We start from the raw sequence: 18,037 nt of genomic DNA on the forward strand, positions 1-18,037 counted from the left end.
GGGTGTTTGTAGTCAAACTAGACAATGGACAAATTTGCAGAAAGCACCTGGACCAAACGAGGCTGCGGTTCACAGACTGCCCTGAACAACCCACAGCAGACACCACCTTTTTCGAGCCCACAACACACACCCAAAGGATCAACGACACCACCCGGACCAGGAAATCGAACCCATCACGCTCAACAGCCCAGCAAGGCCAGGCTCACCCAGCAGCTCTGCAGGGCCAACAACACGCCAGCCCAGCGTGGGCACAGCCAACATACCAGAACAGACATTTGTACCGAGGCAGTCCACCAGGGAAAGAAAGGCTCCCGGCCACCTCACCTTGTAAATAGTTTTCACTTTGACTTTAGCGGGGGGTGATATTGTGTATCAGTAAAGCATGCACTCCCATGTTCCGCCACCAGGGAGTGCATCCCCTGAAGTCCCAAGAGATCCCAGCATTCCATGGGAGCACTGTATATAAGCCAGCCTCTAAGGCCTGTTCCCGACTCTGGAGTGTCTTAATAAAGACTGAGGTCACCGTTACTTTAACCTCCCTGTGTGCAGTCTCATCTGTGTTAGGAACACAATAGGGGGATGCACACGTGACCCGAGGAACAAATAGTGCTCAGAGAATTGTAGGGCTGCTGGATGTTACAGAAATAGGGAGGAGTTTGAACACGAGGATGAGAATCTCAAAATTGAGATGAAGCCTGGCTCATGAAACTGTATTTTATTCAACTGGAAGGAATTATTCAAAAGGAAGCCTGAGCTGACACACTGTCTGAATTTTTCTCCTCTCTTAGAAGTATCAGGCTCTATGTAGTTGAGATTAGTAACTGTAGTTTTGGCATTACAGGCAGGAACCCACCTCCCACAATTCCATGGTGTCAAATATTGGTGCTTCAATGCACTGCAGTGGACATTATGCTACCATTTTCAAAATGTGTAAAGAATAAATGAGTATGTCACAGGTAACAAAATGTCATTTTGTCAATGGTAAAATTATATTTATAAAATGTCACTGAAGGAAGAAGAGCTGGCCCCTTAATGTATCACTATGGTGCATTGCTATTACATAGAAACATATGCAAAATGATGTCAAGTAGCAAGATATAAGTGCCAATGAATAGATATAGCAAAAGGAAGCGGAAAAGATAACGGGGATCTACAAGACCATCACAAACACCAGAAAACAGACAAAGTTTTCAAAATCCATTTTATTCAGTTTTTGTAACATCATGGAATCATTGGCAACTTGGGGCACACTTTAGTATCTGAATGTAAGCCAGGCTTTAAAGTAGCTAAAATCACACCTTTTAAAGCAGTATAATAAAACTAATCAGAACTAAAAAGAAATTGTAGACTGTTTAATTGTACTAAAGCACAGAACCAATATTAGATTGGATTGCAATGGACTCAGAGTGCAGGGTTTCCAAAGCCAAGTGTTTTCTGTAGCTGATGAATCTCATCAAGAAGCAGTTTATTTTCAAGGCTTAACTATATAAAACAAAACATATTACAAATTAGTATTACTACTAATATTTTACTCCCATTGACAGTCTACCACTGTCTGCCTGAATCTCATGCATTGATTTACACTTATTCCTCAGTTCTTGTGCGATAATCATAAAACTATGTTTCTCATTAAACTGGATATTTACATGTTATGTGTTGCTGTGTCAGTCAGTTTCGTCTCTTTAATTCCTCTAATGCTACCCCATTTGGAGATAGAAGCACTACTTTTAACAGTAATATCTTAAAACAGCCTGAGCAACTATAACTGATTATTAAATTCCAAGTCAGGGACAGAATGAGAGTGCCACTATTTCTAATGGCACCTTGGGAAAGTTTTCATCGTTTGATCCTTAACCAAAATCTTTCATATCAAAAATGTATATTTTATTGCTTCAGAAATCTGCCATTCTAAAATCTGGTTAAATACTGAGTATACAGAAAGTATTTCTGTGTTGTAACTCGGAAATTCTTCAGAAAATAGCCTTCCCACTGCTCGTGCCAACCCCCCACCTCCCCCCAATACACACACACACACACACACACACACACAGTTTTTTTCAAACGTTCCTTGGCACAGAATGGTGTGGGGATTAGCAACTAAGTAACATTGGGCCTCTGAAAATGCTTTGAACAAGAAGAGGCTGAATGGAGTCAATTTTTTCCTCTTGGGAAATGTGCTTTGCCTACAAATTTGATGACTCTACAAATGCTCAGAAAAGGAAGTTGTGGGCAGAAAATTTGTCATACAAATCTAAGGCTCAGTATGATTGGAAACCAACTCACTGTGACTCTGGTCTTTAAAATAAGTCATTCAAGCTAGATGCTGTCTGGCCTGCTGAGTATTTCCAGCATTTTCTGTAAGCTAGATTTACATCACAGCTACAAATGACTATATACTGAAAGCACTTTATTTGGGTTATATTATCAACGACATGCAGTCACAATTACGTTTCTCTTTATTGAAATTAACACTGAATATGTAAAATCCCTAAACACCATTCCACGACAAGGTTGTAAACTGAAAATGTTGTTCGAACCTGAGGACTTTACCCTGGTTAGACCACATATGGAGCACTGTGTACCGTTCTGGGCATCGCACCTTAGAAAGGATATATTGGCTTTGGAAGGAGTGCAGTGCAGATTCACCAGGGCTCCAAGGGTTAAATTATCAGGAGAAATTACATAAGCTAGGCTTGTATTCCCTGGAATATAGAAGGCTTAAGGGTGATTTTTTTGAGGTTTTTAGGATTTTGAAAGGGATTGATAGGATAGATAGAAACTTTTTCCGCTGGCGGGAAGTCTAGGACAAGGGGGCATAGCCTTAAAATCAGAGCTAGATCATTCAGGAGAGAAGTTGGGAAACACTTCTTCTCGCAAAGGGTGGTAGGAGTGTGGCACTCTCCCACAAAAAGCAGTAGATGCTAGCTAATTAATAATTATAAATCTGAGATCGATTGATTTTTGCCAGAGATATGGAGCCAAGGTGGATGGATGGAGTTAGGATACAAATTAGCCATTATCTCACTGAATGGTGGAATAGACTCAAGGGGCTGAATGGCCTACTCCTGTTTCTTTGGGCTCAATTTTGGCCAGGTGTTGCTCCGTTTTTTTTGGAGCAACTTGATTTTTCTGGAGTATCTTAAAAATCCCCGCTTTGCACATTCAATTTGCGCCAGTGTAAGTGAGTTAGTTAGGATTTTTTTAGTTTAGTTTTTTTGGCCATTTAGGCCACTTTGGCCTATTCCACCATAGTTACTCCAAATCTACTTCGGTCAGCATATGTGGATACTTCAGAAAACCCTTGCGGAGAGTTAAGAAATCAGCGCAGGTAAGTACATCGGAGGCCAGCAGAACTTAATGACTTGACCAAAGAATATGAATAGGATCAAACAGCTATACAGGACATCATATGACAAACTTCGCAAAGTTAATTTACTATACAACAGAAGCATTCATGGAAGCTTAAACTACAAAAATAAAAGAAGTAAAAGATAGTTGAATTACATTGTCCTAATCGCTAATTTAAACAACTATTTGTTTGCAATGATTATACTGGGCCAAAATTGAGCCCATATTATCGTAATAAAGTCTACTTCAATAAATAAGATATTCGCTCAGTGTTCCTCCGTCGCTTATGTTCTTCTTTCACAATAGCACCAGGTGAATAGGCTTGACAAATGGTCACCACTATTCACAAGAGACAAAACATATTTACATAATTTTTTCAAAATATCCAAAAGTCCAGGAAAATGACAAGCCATTAAGAAAGTTCAAAAATAGCTACAGTGCATAAAATTTCAAACCTGAGGTCGATCACACCAGGAGGCCACTCGGCCAGGGCTAGGGGCGGGCATCAGATCCCACACACACAGCGGCTGCAGCACACACACAGAGAGGCTGGGGGCAAGAAGCTACTGCGCATGCGTGGCCACTCCACTGCGCATGTGCAGATGTCCTGGCTGTTTTCAGTCAGGACGCTGGCTCTGCCGCTGACTCGACTGGCCACGCTGCGCAACGACCGAGGAGAGGCCGGACAGCGGCCAAAGTGGGGAGCGATTTTTTCGGCGCACTTATCAACAGAGAAAAGCGGCGCATCTCGGTAAGTGTACCGATAAAAGGGTGGGCCAAATTTGAGCCCCTAGTTACTATCTGTTGGATCTCTACAATAAGCTGTTAGTGTAGATGGTAAAAGAAAACAAGGTCAGACTTAAAACTAACCTTTATTGCATATTTATAGGTTTGCTCCGCTTCTAGTTTTCGCCCCGTCTGAAACAGTGAAAAACAAATCAAATTAATTTAGTTGTGCTCAGGAAGGACACAGTAAGTGGCAATTTGGACTGGAGCTGCATATTTCCATTGCTATGTTTCCAAAAAAACAAACACTGGAGCATCAGATAAAATACAAAATTATTTTTCTAAATAAAACAAATTATAATCATGTCCTGTCTTTAATCAGAGCTCTTAAGACTAGAATTATTCCTATTAAGTCTGTAGCACTCTGAAGACTAATGACGTAATGGGGATCATTTTCACCTTCACTGTTTGGGTAGTAAACTGTTTGCTATTGAACCTGCTTGTCGCCTGTTGGGACTCGGGACAGGGATTTCTCAAAGCTGATGACCTTAGCACACTGGTTCCAGGCTAGGGTGAGCCAAAGGGTCATGAGGAGTTAGCTTATCCTGCAAGGAAATCCTCCTTGGTGACTTAAATGCCAGAGTTGGAAAGGACACAGACCTCTGGGGAGGTGTGATCGGTAGAGAGGGGGTAGGGAAAACCAACTCCAATGGTACCCTCCTGCTGACGAAATGCTTAGAACATGGTCTTGTCATAACCAACACCTTGTTTCGTCAGAGAGACAAGTACAAGGCCTCATGGCACTTGGTCACTCCACCAGGAAACATCAAGACTGGTTCGACGAGAACAACCAGGAAATCCAGGAGATAATAAGCCGCAAACGCAAGGCAATCTTGAACTGGAAACAGTAACACAACTCGAGAGCAAGAAAGCAGCTCTATAGACGTTTGAAGGCCATGTCCAACATAAAACTCGCGACCTAAACTACAGATGGTGGGTGGAAAAAGCAACTAGCTGACAACCACGACATGTGTGGATTCTTTAGCGCAGTCAAGACCACTTACAGCCGAAGCACCAAGGTCCTACCCCACCGAGGGCCAAGAATGGAGAGGTACTCATCAAGGACAGAGTGCAGGCAGTCAGTGCCCGCTGGAAGGAGCACTGCGAAGATCTCCTGAACCGAGACTCTGTCTTCGACATGAGTGTTCTCGACTTCATCCTGCAGAATGCTACCCGCTACCACCTCAGCACAACCCCAGCCCAGCATAAGGTTGAAAAGGCCATCAGACAACTGAAGAACAACAAGGTCTCAGGAGCAGATGGAATCTCCGCCGAAGCACTAAAGTGGAGAAGTACCATTGCTGCAAATCCATGAACTAATTTCTCTTATTTGGAAGGAGGAGAGCATGCCAGGGGATCTCAGAGATGCTGTAATCGTGACCATCTTCAAGAAAGGCAACACGTCCGATTGCGGTATTTACAGAGGAGTTTCCCTGCTGCCTGCCACAGGGAAAGTCATCACAAGAATTCTCCTCAATTGCCTTCTCCCAGTAGCTGAAGAGCTCCTCCCAGAGTCGCAATGTGGATTCCGCGCACTAAGGGGCACAATGGACATGATCTTCACTGCACGTCGAATTCAAGAAAAATGCAGGAGCAGCACCAACCTCTGTACATGGCCTTCTTTGACCTCACAAAGGCCTTCAACATTGTCAACCGTGAGGGATTATGGAGTGGCCTGCTCAAATTCAGCTGCCCGCAAAAGTTTGTCACCATCTTCCGCCTGCTTCATGATGACATGCAGGACGTGATCTTGACCAATGGATCCACCACAATACACGTGCGGACGGGGGTCAACCAAGGCTGTGTCATTGCACCAACGCTCTTCTCGATTTTTCTTGCTGCAATGCTCCATCTCATCCTTAATAAGCTCCCCGCTGGAGTGGTGCTAATCTCAACCAAGGTTGCGTCATCGCACCAACGCTCTTCTCAATCTTCCTTGCTGCAGTGCTCTATCTCACCCTCAATAAGCTTCCCGCTGGAGTGGAGCTAATCTATAGAACAAACGGAAAATTGTTCAACCTCTGTCGTCTCCAGTCCAGATCCAAAGTCATCACATCCTCTGTCATTGAATTACAGTATGGAGATGACGCTTTTTTCCACGCACACTCGGAGGCTGAACTCCAAACCATCATCAACACCTTCACCGAAGCATAGAAGAGTATGAGCCTTACATTAAACATTCGTAAGACAAAGATTCTCTACCAACCTGCACCCACCATACAGTACTGCCCCCCGATTATTAAGATCCATGATGAGGCCCTGGAGCGTGGACCATTTTCCATACCTCGGGAACCTACTGTTAACAAGGGCAGGCGTCGATGATGAAGTCCAACACCACCTTCAGTGTGCCAATGCAGCCTTCGGTTGCCTGAGGAAGAGAGTGTTTGAAGACCAGGATCTCAAACCCAGCACTAAGATCATGGTCTACAGAGCACTGGTGATACCCGCCCTCCTTTTTGCTTCAGAGACATGGACTATATACAGCAGGCACCTCAAAGTACCACCAATGCTGCCTCCGCAAAATCCTGCAAATCCATTGGCAGGATAGGCGCACCAACGTCAGTGTTCTTGCTTAGGCCAACATCCCCAGCATCGAAGCATTGATCACATTCAATCAGCTCCGATGGATGGGCCACATCGTCTGCTTGCCCGATAATAGACTCCCAAAACAAGCGCTCTACTCAGAGCTCCGTCACGACAAATGAGTCCCAGATGGACAGAGGAAATGCTTCAAGGGCACCCTCAAAGCCTTCTTGAAGAAGTGCAACATCCCCACTGACACCTGGGAATCCTTGGCCCAAGTCCACGCAAAGTGAAGAAGCATCCGGGAAGGCGCTGAACACCTCGAGTCTCTTCGGCGGGAGCATGCGGAGCCAAGCGCAAACAGCGGAAGGAACGCACGACAACCCAAGCACCCCACCCACCCGTCCCTTCAACCACCGTCTGCCCCACCTGTGACAGAGACTGCTGGTCCCGCATTGGTCTCTTCAGTCACCTGAGAACTCATATTAGTGTGGAAGCAAGTCATTCCTCAACTCCGAGGGACTGCCTATGAAGAAGAAGATTGAACCAGCTGATTTTCATTTCCAGTACATTCAATGGAAGATTACATTTATGGCATTAGAATTTCAAGATCAGAATTGATCTTCAGTGGATTGCTGAGAACTACTCTATGCTAAAAATGAATTATTATACATTTTTGAAGCAGAATGAAAGGAATCAGGAGCCTGGAGAACATTAGAATGTGTCTTTTTTCTTAAGCAGCATGTTTCTTGAACATTGGAAAATAGATTAGAGAAAGATATCAAACCAATGAACATTTTAATTTTTTTAATGTTTTAGATTTTACTTGCTGTACAAATACTGAGTCAGATTTACTCTCCTATTTACTCCCTTCCTCTCCGAAAGGTGATGATATAAGGTAAGATACAGTTCCAAGGATGTTGGATGCCCTCGGTACCTTATGTTAAGCGACTATTTTTATGTAAGCCTTGCTGATGTGTGTTTCTGTTGGCAGGAGGCACAAGCCAACACAATCATATCTTCACCCAATGTCCATAGATGTACTTTTTGACAAGGGACCACCAGAAAGCAAATAGGAATAAAGCATTTTCCTTTCTCGAGCTCAGGGGTGCTCAGGTCAAATAAGAATTATTTGTATAGCAACTTTCACACCCTCATGTCCTCAGGATAACCCATGGTAGGCACATGTGACAGCCAATTTGCATAGAGCAAGGTCCAAGAAACAGCAAATGAGAAAAATGACCAGTGATCTGTTTTAGTGATGTTAGATAAGGGAACAATACTGGCTAGGACCCTGGGAGAACTCCCTGCTCTGTTTTGAATGGTGCCATGCGATCATTTACACCCAGCTGGACTGGCAGTATCTTGGTTCAACATTGTATCAGAAAGAAGGCAGCACAAAAATAAAGCACCACCTCAGGACAGCACGGAAGTGTCGTTGTAAATTATGTGTTAAACTTCTGGACTGGGAACTTGAACCCACAACCTTCTTATCCAGAGGCAAAATGCCACCACTGAGTCAAACTAATACTAAATTGTAGAAACCTTACTACCTCCCTATATGAAATCAGCCCAATCAGCATAGGCCAGAGGTTGAGCCTGGGATCTTCCTGGTCTGTATGACTCAGCAGTTTTCTTTTATTCGTTCTGGGATGCGGGTGTCGTTGGTAAGGTCAGCATTTATTGCCCATCCCTAATTGCCCTCGAGAAAGTGAGCCGCCTTCTTGAACCGCTGCAGTCCTTGTGGTGAAGGTACTCCCTCAGTGCTGTTAGGAAGGGAGTTCCAGGATTTTGACCCAGCGATGAAGGAACAGTGATATATTTCCACGTCAGGATGGTGTGTAACTTGGAAGGGAACTTGCAGGTGATGGTGCACCTATGCGCCCTTGTCCTTCTAGGTGGTAGAGGTCTCGGGGTTGGGATGTGCTGTCGAAGAAGCCTTGGTGAGTTGCTGCAGTGCACCTTATAGATGGTACACACTGCAGCCATGGTGCGCCAGTGGTGGAGGGAGTGAATGTTTAAGATGGTGGATGGGGTGCCAATCAAGCGTGTTACTTTGTCCTGGATGGTGCCGAGATTCTTGAGTGTTGTTGGAGCTGCACTCATCCAGGCAGGTGGAGAATACTCCATCACACTCCTGACTTGTGTCTTGTAGATGATGGAAAGGCTTTGGGGAGTCAGGAGGTGAGACACCAGCTGCAGAATACCCAGCCTCTGACCCGCTCTTGTTGCCACAATATTTATGTGGCTCGTCCATTCAAGTTTCTGGTCAATGGTGATGCCCAGGATGTTGATGGTGGAGGATTCAGCGATGGTAATGCTGTTGATTATCAAGGGGCGGTGGTTAGATTCTCGTTTGTTGGAGAAGGTCATTGCCTGCCACCTTCATGGTGCGAATGCTACTTGCCACTTATCAGCCCAAGCCTGAATGTTGTCCAGATCTTGTTGCCTTCGGGCATGGACAGCTTAATTTTCTGAGGAATTGCAAATGGAACTGAACACTGTGCAATCATCGGCAAACATCCCCACTTCTGACCTCATGATGAAGGAAAGGTCATTGATGAAGAAGCTGAAGATGTTTGGGCCTAGGACACTGCCCTGAGGAACTCCTGGAGCGATGTGCTGGGGCGGTGATGATTGACCTCCAACAACCACAACCATCTTCCTTTGTGCTAGGTATGACTCCAGCCAGTGGAGAGTTTTTTCCATGATTCTCATTGACTTCAGTTTTACTCGGGTTCCTTCATGCCATATTCGGTCAAATGCTGCCTTGAGGTCGACTACACCAACCAGTGCTTTTACCTATTAATTCTTTTGGAGTGAGATTTGAAGATTTAAGTGGATTAACCAGTGACATCTGATGAGCAAGATGACATAATTAATTATATCTGTCACAATATGAAATTATTTCCACTCATAACAAGTACCTTTAAGCACACCAATGAGAGATAGCCCCAGACCTCTGCATTATTGTTACACAGGATATTTGCTTCACAGAGAGCATCTTCAGCATCTGTCAGTTCGTTAAGCTGAGTATGTATAGAAAAGAACACGGAGTTAACATAGAAACATAGAAAATAGGCGCAGGAGTAGGCCATTCGGCCCTTCGAGCCTGCATCACCATTCAATATGTTAATGGCTGCTCATGCAACTTCAGTACCCTATTCTTGCTTTCTCTCCATACCCCTTTATCCCTTAAGCCATAAGGGCCACATCTAACTCCCTTTTGAATATATCTAACGAACTGGCCTCAACAACTTTCTGTGGTAGAGAATTCCACAGGAGTTAATCTCTTAGCTCTGATCATGGCATTACAAAAGCACTTAGCAAAGATACTTGGCCTCAGCTGTGCTTGGCATCTCCTGGAATATGTATTTTAGAGGTGCTCAGTACTTTCCCAATTCTTCTAAAAAGTTATTTGCCCATTTATTTTTTAATTAATTTTAATTCCAATATTTAAGTCTCCCATGTACAATTCAACACTATGTGGGGAACCTCAAACACAATTTAATGCTGTGCTATTCTGATCAGATTATTTTTAGTCACTGTTGTTTTGTACATAAAAGCAGCATCTCATTTGCACACAGGGTACAAGAAATAGCCACACTCTGGAATTCGCTCCATAATCCCCGCCACCTTCCTCTCTTCCTTTAAGACTCTCCTTTAAGACTCTATTTGACCAAGCCCTCCGAATATCTCCTTCTTTGACTCAGTGTCCATTTTTGTCTGATTATGCCTTTGAGATATTTTTCTACCCGAAAGGCATTATATAAATGCAAGTTGTTGTTATTCCAACAACCTAATGATTCGACGGATATTTAATTTCAAATTATTATGTGATAGAACAATACATTTAGTGCAGATGCCAATCTCAGAAAAAAAATCACTATCCTTCTTTGAACCTTGATGGAAAAACTAAGGTATCTTTATACTGTGAACTTGTATTTCTGTTTCTATAATTTGCTAATTGAAAAGTTTAACTGTTCACAAGATAATTACAGATGAGGAAGACTATTCAGCTCTAAAGGGACATATGAAGACGAAGTGAGTGGGCAAAACTATGGCAGGTGAAACTTAATGCAGGAAAGTGTGAGGCCATCCACTTTGGATCTGAAAAAGACAAATTGGAATTTTTTCTTAATTTTCTAATGGTCAGACTAGGAGCTGTGGAGGAGCAAAGTGATTTAAGTATCCAAGTACATAAATCACTAAAAGCTAGTGCAAAGGTACAAAAAGTAATCAAAAAGGCTAATGGAATGCTGACGTTTATCAAGGAGGTTGGAATGCAAAGTGAGGAAGTGATGTCTCAGTTGAACAGAGCATTGGACAGAGTCCCTCTGGAGTAGTTTTTGGGCACTGAACCTCAGGAAATATACGTTGCTTTCGAAGGGATGCTTGAATATGTCCCTTGTCTCTTGGGAACTAGAATTGGATGCAGTACCCAAGATGTGGTCTGACCAGAACACTGTACAGTTTGATCACAACTTCCTCTTATTTATATTCATCTGTTCTGGTTATATAGTTTGACATTCAATTGGCTTTTTTGATTGCTGTTCTGCATTGGCTGAATATGATTACTATTGGCTCCATCAAGACTCAGTGGTCACTTTCCATTTCACCCATAGCTATTTCAACACCATTCATGGAGTACATTTGTTGCTTATTTTCATCCTATATCCTGGAGCTGTGGGCAAATCAAAAAAAGCCCGACTTCATGGGACAGTCAGAGGAGCAGTTTGGAGTTTGGAGCGCAACGCTGGAGCTGTGGGCAGATCAAAAAAAGCTAGTCAACACGGTGGTTGGAAGGGGCGAGGAGCGGAGGTTGGAAGGGGCGAGGAGCGGAGGTTGGAAGGGGCGAGGAGCAGAGGTCGAGACCAGCAAGGAGCGGAGGTCAGGACCGGTGTGGAGCGGAGGTCAGGACCGGCAAGGTCCGGAGGTCAGGAAGGGCGAGGTCCGGAGATTGAAAGCGGAGAGGGGAGGACGGACGAGGCACAGAGGAGTGGAGAGGTCAGAGCCCAGAGATGGAGCAGTGTGGACAAGACCAAGGGAAGGCGCAGCACGGGCCAATAGCGAGGCTGTGAGGTCGTGAGGCTCATATTGCATACCATGAATTCCACATAGAGAGAGCTCCTGTGGGAAGGAAGAAGGAAGGAGGACAGTAGGAGCATGTTTGAGTTTACGTGTATGTATTGGCACATGCGGCGGAGCCTGGTCGCCAGTCATCTTGGATCCCCTTGTCACTGGACCAAGACCTTGCTCCGTCAAGCCCGTGTAGTGGCTGGTGTGAAACGGTCACCCCACGTTAAAAGAATTCACGCACAGGCATCTTCCACCATTTAAAATGAGTTCATCAGTCACCTGAGTACTCATTTTTAGTGTGGAAGCAAGTCATCCTCAACCCCGAGGGACTGCCCATGATGATGATGATAATGATATGCAGTACTTTGCACTTGTCTGCAATTCATTTGTTCACATACTTATTTTGTTCACCTTACTCTGCAAATTTCTGATTTGCCTCCTTTGACTGCACTGCCCCTCCTATTTCGGTATCATCTGTAAATGTGACCGATTTATAATGAGTTTCTGAATTCAATTCATTGTTGCAAATTAGAAATAGCAGTGGTCCCAGCACTGAGCCCAGGGACATCCCATTGAGTATTTCTGCTCACTCCAAAATAATTCCTCTAACAAGTATTCTTACCCGATAGCAGGCTATGCCAACTCCTAGCCAGGTCAAACAGGATGGTGCTTTCTGGGAGGCAAAGTAGTAGATAGATTTGGCTGATTTATACTGAAAAATACATTAGAAACAACAATCAGATGATTTAAAAATATAAATAAACTGTAAAAGTAAATAAAGCACTTCTGTAACACGGGAAGCGCCTGGTTTCCAATATATCTGGTGCAATTAGTTTGTTTTTGTGTAGACCACTGATTGTGAAAGTATTTAATATGGTACTGAACCTCACACGTTGAAGCGGCAGCGGTACGTCAGAGGGGTCACAGGTTACAAAGGTGGAATCAAAGCATACACAGTATTGGAGGTAAATACTTGTTTTTAACAAATTTAAATTTAACCACTGGATTGAGATCTGTGGGATGTTTACATTTTCCAAGTTCCTTTCACAAATGTGGATATTTCAAGCTTTTGCAATCCATTCAAAGAAATAAGTGAGGCACTGGGCTGGGGCCTGCAAACTGGTTAATAAAAATAACCTCGATCAGCAGATGGGAAAGGGTGGGCTGAAAAATGTATCATGGGGGGTGGGGAAAAATCTGAAAAGATTCTTGGGGTAGACAGAAAACGGCTCATTGGGCAGGGGGTGGGGGGAGGGGAATATATTGGTGGCAAGGCCAGTGTAACTTGAGTGAGAGGTTGGATCAAGGGCAGAGTGGAAGTTGTAAGTGATGCTGTGAGAGCAATTGGTCTTCCGACTGAAACCAGTGCATGCAAGTGGCAGACACGAAGAATGGAGCAGACGAAAACCGAAAGTGCACAGCGGAAGAAGGTGGTGCACACACTGGGGCTTCAAGGAGGTGGCATAACAGGCTTTGGTTCAGGAAGGTTGAGGGTAATGCGCTCTAAACCGTCACACACAATGATAGTGGAATATTCAATATATTCAGTGGGAGGAAATTCGGTAGCACTCAGGAAAATGTATATGCTTTGTCAGGGTACAGAATTAGATCCAATACAATAATTTTTTTAATTAACTGTCAGTCAAAAATCTTTGGTGGGCCATCAATCGGAGGGGTGGAGGCAAACATATCGGAGGCCCTGCAAAAGCAACTGTGAGTACTTTACATTTTTCAGTTAGTGAACGCTTTTGGGTTTCAAATAAAAAATCCAAATAAGTTATTTATTTCCATGCAGATACTTACTGTTACTGTTACATGACTTCTGCAAAATCCTGAACATTATGGCTATGTGACTACATACTTAAGGAAGCATTGTGGTGCACAACCACCAAATGTAATCTGCCCCAAAAGGTCTGATTACTGTGCCAACACTCATTTTTGGAACTAATATTATGTGACGTGCAGGCATAACTGATAGTGTAAGTACATGTGGATACTTTTAAAATAAAATTTCCCATAAACATTGCCGAATACAGGTGTTTTCAATGCATTTTGAATTGTAATGTTAATATGCAATAGATACAGTATTGTGCTACCTTTCAGTAATTTACTGCAGATTAGATTCTTGTAAATCTACTGCGATTGCATCACAAATGTAATCCTTCATCAATGTCAAAAGCAAGATAAATGTTATTTTTAATTCTTTGTTTAATTATCAAACAATTAAAATAAGTGTTACTTTTAACACTGCTATATATATTGGAAGAAAGGTTTGTGGAAGTGACGAAGTTTAAATAATTTAATCCCTGGGTTTAATTGACAATAATATGGGAAAATAAACAATAAAAATTTCATCTGAATCCTTTAGTGAGATAATTTTCTTTTAATGATTCCCAGTAATTTATATTTTCTGTGAAATTGAAATCATTACTAAACTGTCCTTACTGACTGAATCTGGTCTTCCTGCAAATAGATGGAGCCTAGTCTCAAGCAGATGACATGCATATCAAATGTATCATTCACATAACACATAGTACGTTCATAATATTCCTTGGCTTGGGTGTAGTTTTCGTTCATATAGCTTAGATGTCCGAGCAAAGCCCATATATCTGGATTCTGAAACAACAAAGTTGTCAGGTAATTTAGACTTCTGCTTCCAATGCAAGAGAACAGAAGATAATTAATGAGAAAACTGATTGGTTATAAATGAAACCATTAAGAAATACTAGGAAATACAGACTTGCAAGTTATTTACCAGTATCATAGTTTCTGCACACACTTCTGCTCACAAATTATTTATCCAACTTTAGTTGATTTATACCCCAATTTGGTCTCAGATAATGCTGTCGACATCCAATTCCTCAGAGGTCATATTACATCAGAGAAATTGTACAAGGTTGAAATATACACTACAAACAAACCATTGGTTCTCAAACCACACAAATAGAAGAAACTTTAATAAAATAAAATTCACTTTCTAACAAGCGAACAATTTAACCAGAAGTTGACTTTACAGACAAAACTGTGAAAAAGTTTTTGTGTATAATATTTGAAAACACTGACCCTAAAAGTCAAGGAAAAATCCATGTACTGCTTACTTTTCTCTTAAAATAGTCTGGAACATCTGGGGCTTTTTGAATGACAACAAAGCTAGTACGAACACAAGTAATTACGTGGATGGTTAGCATTCTTACATGCACAGTACATGTACAGTAGACACCTCAAGTCGCTGGAGAAATACCACCAACGATGCCTCCGCAAGATCCTTCAAATTCCCTGGGAGGACAGACACACAAACATTAGTGTCCTCGTCCAGCCAACATCCCCAGTATTGAATCACTGACCACATTTGATCAGCTCCACCGGGCAGGCCACATTGTCCGCATGCCAGACACGAGACTCCCAAAGCAAGCGCTCTACCCAGAACTCCTTCATGGCAAACGAGCCAAAGATGGACAAAGGAAACGTTACAAGGACACCCTCAAAGTCTCCCCGACAAAGTGCAACATCCCCACCGACACCTGGGAGTCCCTGACCAAAGACCCCGCCCTAGGTGGAGGAAGCGCATCCGGGAGGGGGCTGAGCGCCTCGAGTCTCATCGCTGAGTGCATGAAGAAAACAAGCGCCGGCAGCGGAAAGAACGTGCGGCAAACCTGTCCCACCCTCCCTTACTCTCAACAACTGCCTGTCCCACCTATGGCAGAGACTGTGGCTCTCGTATTGGACTGTTCAGCCATCTCAGGACTCATGTTAAGAGTGGAAGCAAGTCTTCCTCGATTTCGAGGGACTGCCTATGATGATGATGAGCATTCTGACAGCATTCTGCCGACTATGCTTTATTCTCTGTGCTTATAAGGAAGAAAATGGATGACAAAAGTCTCAGCAGAAAATCAGAGGTGAACACCAGAGGACTTCAATTCACTGAGTTTTGCACAAGATGAATACGTTAGATTACCTACTTGTGTTGTGGACTTCCTCATCCTTTGAAATTACCTTATACTCCACATGAATGGAGTAGATCCAGTTGTCCAACACTTGAGATTATAGAAAAATCTTAACAACTGTGTGCTGGCAACTTCAGCTTAAGTACAAGGGCCCCAAAATTCCAATGGCACCATTGTACCACTGGGATGGCAAATGGCAGCTGTAGATTTGTCTGGAACATCTGCAACTTGCTGAATAATGTTTTAAGAGCACAAACACACGAGCAAGAAACATGATTAGGTACCTTCAAAAGCTAGAGAAATCATCACAGTAGCTGCATAACTGTAACATCTCTTCATTATCTGTCCTTCAAGATAATCCAAAGCAAGATGCCACTGAGGAGGAGAAGGAAGAAAGGTGAGCGGTCTTCCACCTCTGCACAACCAACCATTTCTTCACCCATGTCATCACTCATCCTTTCTCTCTCATTCACCAGCCCAGAGAAATCTACTCAGAGTGATGCATATAATTCCAATGAGAATTTTGCAGTGGGTGAGACACAACACATGAGGGTGTCAGAGGAAATAAAGGTGAAAGTGATATATGGCAGCGGGCAATGGAAGTTCTGCATTGGTCAGACTATGACTCCTGAGCCAGAAGATTCAATTCTCTGGGGTCCTGCTCCAAAAAGGATACTAAATAAAAATCAGTCATGTGAAGTCACTGAGGACCTTGTTGGAGGACCTGAGACAGTTGGCAGTGATAACAGTAGAGTTTTTTTTGTATTCATTCACAAGCTGTGGACATCACTGCTAAAGTCATCATTTAATTGCCCATCCCTAGTTGCCCTTGAGTAGGTGGTGGTGTGTTCTCTTCTTGAATTGCTGCAGTGAATGTGGTCATGGTAATACTACAATGCTGTTAAGTAGGGAGTTTCAGGATTTTGAACCAGCGACGATGAAGCAACGATGATATATGTCCAAGTCAGGATGGTGTCCAACTTGGAGGGGAATTTGAACGTGATGATGTTCCCATGCACCTGCTATCCTTGCCCTTGTAAGTAGTGCAAGTCATGGGTTTGGTGCCGAAAAAGCTTTGGCGACTTGCTACAGTGTATCTTGTTAAGTTGCATGTTCAACCATGAACTCATTGAATGGCGGTGCAGATTAGAAGGGCCGAATGGCCTACTCCTGCACCTATTTTCTATGTTTCTATGTAATCTTGTAAACACCCGAGCCCAGGTTCGGGTATTTCCAGGTTTCGAAATGTCAGAAAGTGGGAGGGGTTTCCCGCTGAGGAGTTGTTCGTTGTTCTTGCCGTCCGGCCCCACCGAGGTCATCGTCGGGCGGGGCTCTGCTGAGGAGCTGTTCGTGTCGGACGGGACCCCGCCGAGTAGGTTGTCTGGCGGGCTGGCGAGGAGGCCCCGAGGTAAGGGCAGCGGCGGCAATACGAGTGGGGTGAGGCGAGCGGTAGCGAGGCGAGGCCCAAGGTCGGGCAGCGGCGGGGCCCCCGAGGTCAGCAGGGTCAGCGGGTCCGGATTCCGGAATAATTTACAGATTCCGGATGACCCTGCCACCGATCGTCCTGGATTCCAGAACATACCGGATTCATGATGCTGCATCTGTACACTGCAACCATGGTACATCGGTGATGGAGGGAGTGCAATTCCATCCTCAGTGCCAGTATCTGAGAAAGATTTGACACAATACCTGGAGTGAACATCTGCAGCCATGTCCTTGACAGAGAGGCTTCCAGAACCGTCAGTGCATCCAATGTGGATGCTTTGACTTCTGGCCTTCAGGCATTGGAGAAGTCTCTGGAGGGAACAATGGCAACCAGTTTTTGAGATATTCAGGGTGGAAGTTCTCAGGGTCTGCATGATCTAACTGATACGATTGGGTCTGCCCTCTGCCTGATCGATGGGCATTCAGTTCTCGAACTTAGCACAAGTGATGTAGCTAGAACCTGCCTTCATAGGGTCATCCTCTCTTCTAATGACAGCTTATGACTTTTCCAACCAATCCCTCAGATACCTGCTCATATTGGTAGCAGGAGTTCCAGGTGCGCGAAGAGAGTCGGGAGGTGCGTCGCTGAGGCCTATAAAAAGGCCCAACGCATCGGAGGAGGCTCGGGAGTTCCAGGTGCGTGGAGAGAGTCGGGAGGTGCGTCACTGAGGCGTGGCTTGTGCAACTATAGGGACAAGGCAAAAAAGAAGTAGAAAGAAATAGAAAGGTGACGTCACATCCAAGGGGGTAAGTGATTGGCTGGTGACTGGTAAGTATTTTTTTTTTCTCTTCTATATCAGTGAGTAACTTGTAGCACTGTTGTTGACAATTTAAGTTAATCTAAGGGTTAAGTCATGGCAGGAGAGCTCGGA

At 43.8% G+C, this 18,037-nt stretch overlaps 1 protein-coding gene across 7 annotated transcripts in view; it reads right to left on the bottom strand.

The window, feature by feature from the left end:
- Nucleotides 1-1,205: 1,205 nt before the first annotated feature.
- cfap70 (cilia and flagella associated protein 70) overlaps nucleotides 1,206-18,037 on the bottom strand; it is a 195,755-nt gene continuing 178,923 nt past the window's right edge. For 6 of the 7 annotated variants that reach the window (XM_070900968.1, XM_070900973.1, XM_070900972.1 and 3 more), the window contains 5 exons: nucleotides 14,182-14,352; nucleotides 12,359-12,448; nucleotides 9,585-9,686; nucleotides 4,219-4,266; nucleotides 1,206-1,482 (listed from right to left, as the gene is read on the bottom strand). In XM_070900968.1, coding sequence (XP_070757069.1) covers nucleotides 1,402-1,482; nucleotides 4,219-4,266; nucleotides 9,585-9,686; nucleotides 12,359-12,448; nucleotides 14,182-14,352 — 492 coding nt within the window. In that variant the 3' untranslated portion in view covers nucleotides 1,206-1,401. The remainder of the gene's footprint in view (nucleotides 1,483-4,218; nucleotides 4,267-9,584; nucleotides 9,687-12,358; nucleotides 12,449-14,181; nucleotides 14,353-18,037) is intronic. The other variant, XM_070900971.1, reaches the window with a different exon arrangement.

Source organism: Pristiophorus japonicus, chromosome 15, assembly GCF_044704955.1.
Source record: "Pristiophorus japonicus isolate sPriJap1 chromosome 15, sPriJap1.hap1, whole genome shotgun sequence".
Classification (NCBI taxonomy): domain Eukaryota; kingdom Metazoa; phylum Chordata; class Chondrichthyes; family Pristiophoridae; genus Pristiophorus; species Pristiophorus japonicus.